General features: G+C 45.4%; 1 protein-coding gene across 4 annotated transcripts in view; it reads right to left on the reverse strand.

Moving 5' to 3' along the window:
* Positions 1 to 9,454, reverse strand: part of GNB1L (G protein subunit beta 1 like) — a 44,560-nt gene extending 35,106 nt beyond the window's left edge. Inside the window, exons 1-2 of one of the 4 annotated variants that reach the window (XM_064392961.1) lie at positions 9,146 to 9,454; positions 2,166 to 2,290 (exon numbers count right to left, since the gene is read on the reverse strand). Coding sequence is in view for 1 of the 4 variants with exons in the window: in XM_064392967.1 (XP_064249037.1) it covers positions 2,166 to 2,168 (3 nt within the window). In the remaining 3 variants the exon portion in view is untranslated. The remainder of the gene's footprint in view (positions 1 to 2,165; positions 2,291 to 9,145) is intronic. The other 3 variants (XM_064392967.1, XM_064392963.1, XM_064392968.1) reach the window with 3 other exon arrangements.
* Between the last annotated feature and the right edge of the window lie 3,124 nt (positions 9,455 to 12,578).

Genomic DNA, 12,578 nt, shown 5'->3' on the forward strand with positions numbered 1-12,578 from the left:
TTTAGTTATTGGGTACATTTATGGTTTGGCAAAATAACTGTTTTCAAATAAACTGTACATTTAAAAGCACAATTTATTTGAAGATACCATTGTAATTTTTACAAAACTTGGCTGGGTTTCAGTGGCTGGGCTTTAGCTATTTTGCTGGTTCTGCTGTATTTCTAAAACCCTAGAGAACTGGGAATGGAATGAGTCTGTTCACTGTTATTATTAGTCTCTAATAAACACTGTTGGTGACCCACTGGAACCTAAATCCTAGCCATTCTTCATATATCTGTTGAAGACCTGGGGCTTTGGACTCAGTTCATACACAACATTTGCCTCAGAAGCAAGGTTCCAGGTTTCCACAGGAGCTCTAATTTCACGAATCACTAGAAACATGAACTAGCAATCAGTACATGGACCCCAATTCTACAAATTGCTCTAACCCCACTAGCTGAAACACCTGAGTAGCTTCAAAGGCTTCATAGGAACAGGTCCAGGATCAGTCATTGCTCCAAAAGGGCACATCACTGGTCAGCTGTACTGAACAGCACCTCAGAGCCACTGAACCTGAGAGGCCAAAGACAGCAGGAATGGAACATGTGCTGTGGGAACACTCGCCCTGCTCCCACGACAGCGGGCGAAGGATCAGGCAAGAAGGCTCATAACAAGACCAGACAAAAGAGAAAACACTGAATCATGTTAAAGTAATTAGCAGAAAATAAGACTTCTGCAAAATATTTGCAATCAGCTCGCTGGAGCCTTCAGGCTCAGTCTTGCACTGGGCTGCCTGTAGCAGCACCACCCCAGGAGGCGCTCCAGGAAGAACGGGTGACTCAGCCGCAGTTCCTCCCTGGCTCCTTCCTCCCGCATGGCACAACAAAGAGCTGCAGCCTGTCCCACGTTACTGCCGGCCAGCCTGACAGCACAGACAGCCCTGCTCCCCTCTGCTTGCCCCGCTCTGGGGCAGTGAGGGCACACAGACCCCTCCTCACCCCAGTGTCTCTCCTCTCCCATCTCCCCACACCCAAAACTGCTGTCTGAAGCGGCCATATGGGACACATTTATTTCTCACTACTGCCCCGGGGTGCTACTGGGAACAGGAATAATCTAGCGTGGAGATAGCATCAGCATGAAAGAGAAGAGAATCCTAGTTAGGAAGAACATATGTCGTCACTAGATAATGATAACCACATTTAATGGGCACAAGCCTGCATGAATTTCAGAGCTTTCCCCCTTGTTTTAAAATATAGGGGCTTATTATAAAAATGCCTAATCACACCATCAGACACTATACAATATTTATGATAAAAAAATCACAATAATTAAATGCTAAGTGCTGATTTCAATTATTTAGCAGTGGAGCAATACAATAAGCAAATACCTTTAAAACATTATTTTAGTAGACAAATTGCAGAATACAAAAGTAACTTAAAAATTACCTGTTAGGACCTTAGACATCCCATAGTAAGATTTAAACTGCAAGGATTTTCAGATCCATTTTTTTGCTGCAAGCTTACAGTGGAGCCTACTATATGGGAAAAGAGTGAATTTCTGCCCTGACTGGGTTAGTTACTGTATCACCTTAAAACTAGACACTCGGAAAAAACAAAGGCATCTATAGAGGCCCAAAATAGTGAAGATCTGAAGCAGTGAGGCAGTTCAATCCACAGGGGCCACGTCTGCACATGCCCCTCCACTGAAGGACCTAGGCTGTGTTCCTTAGTGTTGGAAAACCTTGGAAGATTATATAAAAATATTTAAAATGGAAAAAAATAGTTCCAAAATATAATGTTTCCTGAGAAATAGCATTCAAATCACTAGAAATCAAGGGCATTCCCAGTAGATACTCTCAATAATCTATCTGTCACAGGCAGCTGAAAAAAGGCCTCCACATTAAATATTACTAATTCTGTTCTGGGGCTAAGTAACACTCCTGGATAACTGGTGATAAAAACAACCAGCAAGCACAAGTGAAGCTGTGGCAAACCAGGGGCTGTACTACCCTTAAGCAGGACTGTGCTCATTGTCCTGACCAGGGACAGGACTCTGTCAGTCAGTGATATGAAAGTGGCCATGCCACCTTCTTTTCTTTTTGGTGTAACTGATGTTACATAAAGGAAAGAACTCCAGCACAGCTCCAAATTTGCAAAGCTCCAGGGCTGTAAGTGTGCCAAACTCACCATTACAGGGCAAAATAATGGATGGATGTGGAGCTTCTAGACTGCCTTCACTCAGCTGTTACCTTGCAGAAGTTGGGATGGATGATACTCAAAAATTCTTCACATTTGGTGTTACTTTAAGAATTCTGTCAAAAAAAAAAGAATGCAGCCCACTTCCATTCATGTTTCTGACAAACTTTTGCTTTTCTTGATAGATTTTCAGCTAAAACAAAAATTGAGTTAGAGATTTCCAGTTCAAACTAAATGTCCTATAAACTAAATACGGCTGATTATTCCTTGCTTCCTTACATCCTTCTCATTTACCAAGAACAAAACAAAACTTGTTGAAGAACACATTTTAAGGCAAGAATAATGACCATTCCCAGCCCCACAGTTCCATTTTTATTGGAAATAAAACAACCTGAAGGTCTTCCATTAGCTTCAGAGGTTGGGAGGGAGTGGGAAGAATGATGTGTTACACTACAGTGAAGGAAGTACATATGCCGACTGGAAAAATGGACTATAAAAAGCTTTTCTTACACAAACATGAGGAAGCAACCAACACCCTCAATTGTTGAAGTGAAAGCAGGGAGGCCTAAACACACTACTACAAAAAAAATTAAATTAAAAAAGTTCTGCAATGTGTCACATGTTCCCAATTACTCTCAGATTTGAGAGCCTGGTTCGATAAGGTCCGACTGTAACCAAGAGCAAAAGAGCACAAATGCTGTGGAACTGTAGCAGGCTGGAGACCCTGCTCACACTATCTCTTGGTTTTTTTGGCACAGCACTATGGACTCTCTCCCTCTCTGCAACCTACTGCAAGTTGGGTGAGGAGCCCTCTGCACCTGGAACAAAGGATCAGAGTGCAAAACCAGGCCACGGTGCTGCACTGCAGGAAAGATGGTGCTACCAGGGCAAACACTTCTGCTCCAAGGGCCTTTCCTAAGCAGCAGCATCCCCAGCTGCACGTCAGCAACACATCCCCTCCACTCAACACAGAAACATGGTTCACCCAGCTCAGAACCAGTGTGGCACACAGGGGCAAGAACTCCAAGCACAGCTTCAGAAGGTGAAACAGGCTCATTACAAAAGAGGAGATTTATTACAACAAATAGCTAAATAGTGGCAGGACAGAGATGCAAATTCTAACAAGGCAGATTGAGCAAAAAGTAGGTAGACAGTGAGATTGGCCACACTGGTTTTACATCCTTTGGAGAGACTGCTTCCTGGTCCTCTGCACTGGGCCACACTCAGTTGAACAGGCAATCCCCGTACAGGCTCATGATGCCATCACACAATATTCAAGTGGAAGCAGATAGCTCACATTCTCTCCTGCTCCCAGAACACGTCAAATTGTTTTGGAATTTTTGAAAATAACAAGAAACACACTAAAACACTTGGACAGTACAGACCTACCAACCTGGGATAAAACTGCAGTCTTCCCCTGCTGCTTGCTTAGGGAAGGTGTTATCATCGCTTTGCCCAGAACACACAGACAGCAACACAGCTCAGCACTTCAAACACCGGGAGAGCCAGCACAGGAGAAACCATCCTGGCTTTGTCCCTGGCATCAATGGTGAGTGCAAAACAGGATACTGGATTCTTGAACATGTTTTCTTTATTCTGCAGAAGGCACACGAAGGAGTGTGCCATTCTCCCTCCTGATTTCAAACTGGGAATCCATGGCTTTACAGACCTCTCCTCAGACTTGGCTCTGAGGAACCTCATTCCTACATGGCTCCTGTTCTCCCACCTTTATGTCTGTGCTCACTTTACCTCATTGCCTGGGTGGGTTTGTGGTTGGTTGCTGTTGTTCTTCTCACATTAAGTGTGTCCATGGGTCTCTCCACAGCTCACACTTAAAGTCCTTGACAAATCTTGTTGGCAGCTCTATTTTTCCCACCTCTTAACACTGACTCCTAACAAATTATTTCTATGTGCACAACATCATACAATTCTACAATGTGAATTAAGAAAAAAATAATCCTCAAATCTTACATAATTCTCCTACTTCTAGAGGTCAAGAAGTTCCTTTCTGGATATTCAAACTCAAATGTCAATGATAGAAACTTGCATTTTAAGAAGAGGCAAGCAGAAATTTCTCCTCGACTGAACACGTCGTGCTGTGCTTCTGGGCACACATTACAGTATCTTTTTCGCATCACACCTACCCTACTAAATATACAAAACACTGTGCAAGTGATAGTTTTGTCAGCCACCAGCTAATCAAATGAAAAATTATTAGGCTTAGAAAAATAATAAAAGCAGAAGCCAGCTGTGCATTTGTTGGATGAAAATCCCAGTGTCTCCCATGTTAGCTCATGTGTATTTCAATTTCTGGGAAGAAAATAATGGGAGTTTCTCCACCCTTTCTCATGTGAGCCATAAAACAGATTTATTACCTAGGATATATTCTGTGTTTTCTCCTGAGGAAAAAAGAAAGTGGTGGAACAAGTTCATTTTTTTCCCTTCTAAAACAAGGATTTTCTTTATAATAAACACAGAGCTTAATTTTGGTATCATATGGCCCTTCTATTTAATGCTCTGGTCACACTTTTTGCCTTTCTAAATCTTGAATTGTTGCATTTTCATTTCAGTGGGGAATCTACAGCTGCTCCAGCTGTCTGAGTGTGAAAAGTCTGTCCTAAGATTCCTATCTGGTGTTTTAAAGCAAAATCCTGCCCTCCCCTAAATCAAAGAAATTTAGCATCTACTGAAAAACTATAGAATAACTAAAACCAAAAGAAAAGCTGAACATTAGTCTGTGTTTCTTTTTGAAATAGCTCTTGCTCCGCTTTACCTTACACTCAACTGTCACCCAGTGGCTCTGGGAAATTTGGGCTGCAGACCCAGAGGTTTAGGACAGGGTTGCATCTCATCTGGGAAGGTTATCCTGCACAAACAACTATTTTTTTACTGTAATGGTCACCTTATGACCTTTAAAAATAAATCACGAGAAAGAAGATTTGCTGACTAAAAGATTTTTTTTCTCCTAAAACTCTTAATTTGCTCACAGTGTCATGTTACGGTTCTAAAACCTGTGCTGGTAAATCCATTTACAGAAAAGGTGACTTCCTCTGGAACTTTCGCTTTTGAGATGCAGAAGAGACTGATTCCCATTTTAAACACTTCTGAATCATTTTGTAGCCTGATCCTCCAGTTTAGCAGTCTGGCAGCTTTCAAGGGTAAGACACCCCTTTTTTAAAGGACATCCAGTAGCATGGCTTTTTTAAGTAAATCTGTTGACTGTCAGATTTGTAGCCTAAATGTGTTCTACAGTCTCCCATTGCTAACCAGCACCTCTTGTTTAGTGAGTCACCTTCCTCAACACGGCAAACCTGACATCGCTCATAGTTTCAGTTCTTTCAAATAATCCCATGATATATGAGCATTTACACCAAGCCATAAATGCCAGCGAGACAATTTTTGAAATGACGAGCATTAGCTGCATATAATTAAAATGTACCATAGGAAGTGCATTCATTACAATTGTGAAATTATTTTATTGCTTATGAAAATTAAAAAAAATGCACTTTTAATGATACAACTGTGCCAGCACAGAGCTCAAAAGGAAGCTGGCTTGCTTGGGAAAAAAATTGTGCAGGTTTTATTGAAGATTTGTTTCATTCTCATTGTTTTGTGATCACTTACACTGCTCCACAGAGACCAGTATTTGGAAACTAAAACCCCAGTAGCTGAACAGTTTTCAGCCTATTACTGATTTGAAATCCTTCATTTGTACTACCAAGTACATTTTAGTGCAGTCAAACTGCATTTTTACAAAGAGAGCATAAATGCATCCCCACATATTCTGGGGAGGAAAACTCTATTATTGCCACTAGACTTACCTTTTTCCTTTATAAAGACATACAAACACAACAAACATGTAATACTGTGTTGAGATTCCGAGTTTGTACAGAAGTATCAGCCCTACAACTTGACAAGGGTATCCAAAAATCAAAGTTCAACCTTTTTTTAAATCAAGTTTGTCTTCAGAAAGCCAGAAATAGCACTAGCATGCATCTATAATCCAGGTGCAACAAGACAATTTATTACAGAAGAGCAGTTGTAATAGCTATTTTTTCCCAATGAAGACAGTGCTTCATAGAATATAATTTTAAAAAATCAGAATCTGCAGGGTTAAATTCCCCATCTGAACTAATTAGCAATGACTGGTTTACAGTTACTACTGATCCAATGAAACAGGACATTGTTATGGCTGAGCTTGCAGAGAAACAGTACTCAAATTAAAAATAAGACCTATACAAACACAAAGCACAATACAGCCTGATGTACTTTGTGGTAGAGAGCCAAAAAAATGTGTCTCCTTAGAATGTAATAACATATACGGGTCAGTAATTCAACAATTCTTTGCAAAAAGAAACTCACAGTACTCTAAAATGCTCAGAAAAGGCGTAAACGTGGTTAGTCAACAGGTCTGCTCCCCAAATACCTTACAATTCCAACATTGTAATTCCAGTGCTTTAAAATAAGCCTCTACACCAATTAACCAAAATCAGACAATCTATCTGATATTAGAAACCGGCATCTATTCCAGTGCACGCACCAACATAATTTCCATCTGCAGAATCTTTATAACTGATAATCACACATCCAAGCCAGAACAAACACAGTTAGACTTGCTGATCACAGGGTATTTTTAAAACAAGAAAAAACTAGTTTACGTGAAAATCAATGGAAACGTTAATAGGAATCATTAAAAAACAAGAAATTGCTCCAATAGCTTTTAAAAAAATCTAGCAATTTAGTTACAAATAAAATTTTTGAAGATTCCTTTACTTCTGTAACTTACAGAGAGAGGACATATTTTTTAAGACATTTCCCAGTCATGAAGCCTTCTCTAAAAGCTTCACAAAAAAGCTGCTAAAATTGGGGGTTACTGGAAGGAGTTTCAGAAGGATGAAAGAGACTGTGCTAAAAAGTGGCAAAATGCTCCTCAAAACAATTCCCAGAGGAAAAAGTTATACAGATATTTCCATCTCGTGTGGTCTGTTTTTCCAGAGCACACACCACGCTTGCTTTCACCATTTCCATTTCAAAACGAAGCTGCTGAATCTGGAACCGGGATTGTTTCCTACTCTAAACTGGCATTTAAAGGAGTTGTACAAGGCAGTTTCGCTATTTTAAACAACCAGCACTAGTGACGAGAAAAACACAGCAAAAGAACGCCCCGGTCAGTGCGCAGAGTCCCCGAGGCTGCGGGACGCGCTCGGCACAACGCGGCCGCGCTGCCCCGCGCCGCCGCCAGAGGGCCACAGCGAGCGAACGGCAGAGCCAGCTGCGAGCCCGCACCGGGCCCAGACAGCTCTGACCGGTTGATAAATACATTATTTTTCATATTACCATACTGTACTTGACAATAACATGTTTTCTTTTGTAAATGCTTCCAACTGAAAGGTATTCAAGCATTTGTAGGTCTTCCTGAGGACTGACACTACTCTTTTGCAAATGGTGGGGAGAGACCCACCTGAGGCTGTGCCTTGCTTCGACAGAACCATAATGAGTACTCAGCCAGTGCTGTTCCTGCCTTACCTCTGTCTGCTCAAGCAGTGTAGTGTCGCTTAAATACCTAAAAAACCCCTAATTCTGTTGGTCATAAAAGCACTGGGATTATTATAGGGAGTTGTAAAATTCAGTACACTAGAACTGTGAGCTCCATCACCACCACTGATATTGATGTCTGATGGGTGTATCAGGAACTCAAGACACATCACCGCTGCCAGAGGAGATCCTGCACGGACTCTCCAGGCAAACTGCTGTAGAGCATCAAGACGACGCAGACCATAATCAAACATCTCTTTTTTCAAGCAGATGCCTCACATCAGCCACAGATGCGATACCTCCCTCACCATGCTGGCTTGAGCTTCTTCCCACCCCTGCTGGAGAGGGGCTGCGTGGGGCTCTGCGGGGCCGTGCAAGGCTTTGAGGGGCCATGAGCGGCTCTGAGAGGCCGTGAATGCCTATGCGGGGCCGTGTGGGACTCTGACACGCCATGCAGAGCTCTGAGAGTCCGCGCGGAGTTCCGAGGGGCCGTGGGGCTGTGAGGGGCTTTGGGGCCATGAGGGGATCTGGAGCCGTGCGGGGCTCTGAGGGGCCGTGCAGGGCTCTGAGGGGCTGTGCGGGGCTCTGAGAGGCTGTGCGGGGCTCTGAGGGGCCGTGCGGGGCTCTGAGGGGCCGTGCAGGGCTCTGAGGGGCCGTGCGGGGCTCTGAGGGGCCGTGCGGGGCTCTGCGGGGCCGTGCGGGGCTCTGAGGGGCCGTGCGGGGCTCTGAGGGGCCGTGCAGGGCTCTGAGGGGCCGTGCGGGGCTCTGAGGGGCCGTGAGTGGCTCTGAGGGGCCGTGAGTGGCTCTGAGGGGCCGTGCGGGGCTCTGAGGGGCCGTGCGGGGCTCTGAGGGGCCGTGAGTGGCTCTGAGGGGCCGTGAATGGCTCTGAGGGGCCGTGAGTGGCTCTGAGGGGCCGTGCGGGGCTCTGAGGGGCCGTGAGTGGCTCTGAGGGGCCGTGCGGGGCTCTGAGGGGCCGTGCGGGGCTCTGAGGGGCCGTGAGTGGCTCTGAGGGGCTGTGCGGGGCTCTGAGGGGCCGTGCGGGGTTCTGAGAGGCCGTGCGGGGCTCTGAGGGGCCGTGAGTGGCTCTGAGGGGCCGTGCGGGGCTCTGAGGGGCCGTGCGGGGTTCTGAGGGGCCGTGCAGGGCTCTGAGAGGCTGTGCGGGGCTCTGAGGGGCCGTGCGGGGCTCTGAGGGCCCTCAGGTGCCGCGGGCGGTGGGTGACGTTGCCTCCGTCGCGCGCGCCCTGCACGCGGCGGCCGAGCCTCCAGCGCGCGGTTGCCCTGGCGACGCCCTGCGCATGCGCAGAGCACGGCCGCCACCCCCGGCCCGTGAGGCGGCGCCGCGCCGATGACAACGGAGAGCTCCTAGCCTGATCCGACCCCGCCGCCACCCCCGCGGCCGAGCGCGGGGTTCCCCCGGCCTCCCTTCCCCCGCTCACCGAGAACCCTTCCCCCCGGCGGGGCGGGTGCGTAGTAGCGATTATTCGGCGATCCCCGCGGGAACCAGGCGGATACGCAGGAACGCCGAGCCGCGCGCGTGACGTCACGGGCCGGCAGAAGGCGCGCAGGCGCTGTCGGGGCCGGCGGGCCGGAGCGAGCGCGGCTCGGCGCGGGGCTCCGCTCACGGCAGCGCCTGCAGCCCCGCTCCGAGGGTCCTGCCCGCTCCCTCACGCTCCGTAACCGGAGCCCCCGGCCTTCACCGGGAGATGTCCCTGCTCCGTGCAGCCCGGCTGTGAAGCAGCCGGCAGGGGCTGGGCCGGCAGCAGTCCGTGTGTGACCCGGGCGGTTTCCCACAGCTGCTTGGGAAGGCCGATCAGTGGCCGCGCCTTGGGCTCTGCTTGCACAGCATCCATTTATCGGGTGCTCTGCTGTGCTTGGGGTTAGCGCATTCCTGAAGTAATTTGTCTTCTCCAGGAGCCACTGGGAACTTGGATTGGTTGTGGGATAAAAACCCTGTTCTTTCAGTTCAACATAGCCATACAAGTTTCTCAGGTTGTGCAGGAGAGCTTCCTTACAGCAAAAAAGTTGCATTCTGAATGGTTCTCAAAGGAAGTTACTAGTTAGGTGTCACAACTGAACTAAATCAGGCAACAGGTGAATAACCCTGTGTGTATTGTTGGAACAAAACTGCTGGATTGCAATTGTACCGTGCTACTGCAGCCATCCACCCCAGCAGGACGTGGGGAAGCGAAGGCAGACGTGTACAGTGACAGCACTGCAGACAGACGTACTCTTCCCCCTCCCACAGCCCCGTTACTCCAGCCACACTGAGACTTGATAAGGAAAGCAAATAAACCATCATTTGCTTGTGTCACCTGTCTAGGAGTTAAAAGCTGTGTCATGTATGTAGTTTGTCAGGAAGCTGTCCTGTTCTAGTTCCAGGTAGAAAGCTTGGTACCTCATAAAACATGCTTTTCAGTTCTCCTACCATTTTTGCCTATGGAACTAGAGTCTTTCAATGCTAAATTAAATCTAATGCTGTTAAATGAGTGCTCTTCTGTTCTACTTCTATTGATGCAAACAAAGGCATGAAGATTTTTGTGAGTTTGGGAAGGTAAATCTGGAGCTTGCTTTTCTACACATATCAAATTTCTCATCAGTAGGAACACTGATTCCCAAATCCTTGCTCTAAAGGGCTTTAAATGGCATGTGGTGGTTATGAGAACATAACCAGGAATGTCCTGAGCACAGATAAATACATTCTGTATTGTATAATGCACAAGTACAGCCCCATATTTCCCGATATGTTTTGCTGAAATTATTTGAATTAAGAGATTTAGAGCAGCAGATCACTGCTATAAATTGCTATGTATAACGGAACCACATGTGCAGTATACTTCAGGTCTTTAATTTGTTAGGGGTAAACGTTTATTAGACTATGGTACAGTTACTATTCCCTAAAGTTGCCTTGAAAATGAAATAAATACCTGTTTCACAACACAAAGATAATGAGTTGTATGGCAAGATAAGGTGGTTACTAGAACTCAGGAATGACAGAATCCAATTAATTTAACATGAGTTAATGCAAGATCAAATTTACTACAGTTGCATGCAGTTTGTAATTGAAAGTTCCATTACAGCATGTTTTTACATGTTATCTCCTATCAGTAAGAAATCTCAAAAGAGCAAATCCTCTATTTTGAACAGCAGCAATGTGTTTAATATATCATAAATAACTCTTTCCTTACAAGTTTGCTGTGAGGAAGTTCAGGTCCCAAGAGCCCAGTTGTGCACAAGGGGCTGTGCTCTTGCTCTTTCTCACAAGGGAACATGACTGAGCTTAAAGAGAAACCTGGGTTTCATCTTTGAGTGCTTTGTTGGGCTGCCCCTCCCTTGTTACTTGTTCATCCCTTTTCCTATTTTCCAGTCTTCTGGGTGATCACCCCTCTTTGTTTTTTTGGGTGGGAGGGGTGAAATCAGCCCTCTAGTCAAATAAACCTTTCAACCTCCTAACTTCAAAATAAACACTTTTATTGTGGACAGTCCAAGCTCCTTAGGCAAAGCTTTAGGTCTCAAATCCAAAAGATACACTGTGTCCTTTTAATAATTTCATAGTGGAAACTCACTATTTGCCCATTCCTGTGGTGTTATGGAGGTTTTCAATGATTCTGGTTTAGGTTTCGGGATTAGGTGAAACCAGAGTGCCTTAAACCTCTTTAGAGGTTTGGGATTAGGTCTGCATCAGGCCTAATATAGCCTTTCTGTGCAAGGCTAAATTAAATGGCAGGAGTATTTGTTGTGCACTGATTCACAGGTGTTTGGCAAAATACCAGAAAACATAAAGAAACCACTGGAAGAATCATGAAGGCAAAGCCATCGAAACATGAGTACTAGCTAAGTACTGAGGTATCACTTGCAACTGTGGGGTCTTTCAGACTGCTTTTAAGTGATTTTAAGCATGGATATCATTTTTATGTGTCTCTTTCACATGAATGTGAGTAAATTGAAGATCTGTCGTGCAAATGGATCATGGATTTTATTTGGGTATTACATTCTGGTAATTTCTGCCTGTTTTATAGCAAATGTATATTAAAGTTCGTCAAACAGCTGATATCACTGAAACTCTATTGTTTTATTGTACACATAAATTCTACGTCTCCTCTGGAGCATGCATTGGCCTGACAAAATATGCTAGGTCATGAGGAGAAAAATGCAATAGATTTATGCCTACCATTAAAACACTGGCCTGTCTGGCCCAGGAGGCAGAGGCATTTGCCTCACTGATGACCATGGAGGAACTAATTTCATTGTTTAGGCTGTCTACTGTGAGGCTTTTCAGCACTTTTCACTCACTTTGTCTCTGGTAACACGGCAAGGCCTGACTCCCTGGCCATCCCCTGAGGTACTGTTTGTGCTGAGCAGATTTCATCAAGCACAAGTGCAGCTCCTTGCTGCAGTATCAGGATCTCTGCAAACCACAGCAGCTGGTTTGGCTGCATTTGTAGGGAAAAGCCCATGCCTGGCTCAGCAAACCTGAGCCTGGCATCAGCAGAAGCCAAAGATGGGGAGGCAAAGCACAGTGCCCAGTGGTTCAGTTCCTAGAGCTGCCCTAAATCAGTCACTACCTGAGCATAACTATCTCCTCACACTGAAGTATTCCCTTCATGGATTTTGTGCCTGTCAGCCCTCTACAGAAAATGTAGTTTGTCTGCATTTATCTACCCAGATAAACAGATTTCAGCTTTGCTTGTAGACTTGCTTGTATTTAGAAAGTTAATTATATCTCAAGAATTGCAGGGCTTCTCTGGAGGTTTTTGCCATACCAAAAATGAGTTCTCCTGCTGCAAACTTTTCTTTGCATTCCTATGTTCCAAGTGTTCTGATCAGCAGTGCATACAGCCAGGTCCTGTTTTCTCATGTCTGCTTGCAAAA

This window comes from Passer domesticus, chromosome 17 (genome assembly GCF_036417665.1).
Source record: "Passer domesticus isolate bPasDom1 chromosome 17, bPasDom1.hap1, whole genome shotgun sequence".
NCBI classification, from domain to species: domain Eukaryota; kingdom Metazoa; phylum Chordata; class Aves; order Passeriformes; family Passeridae; genus Passer; species Passer domesticus.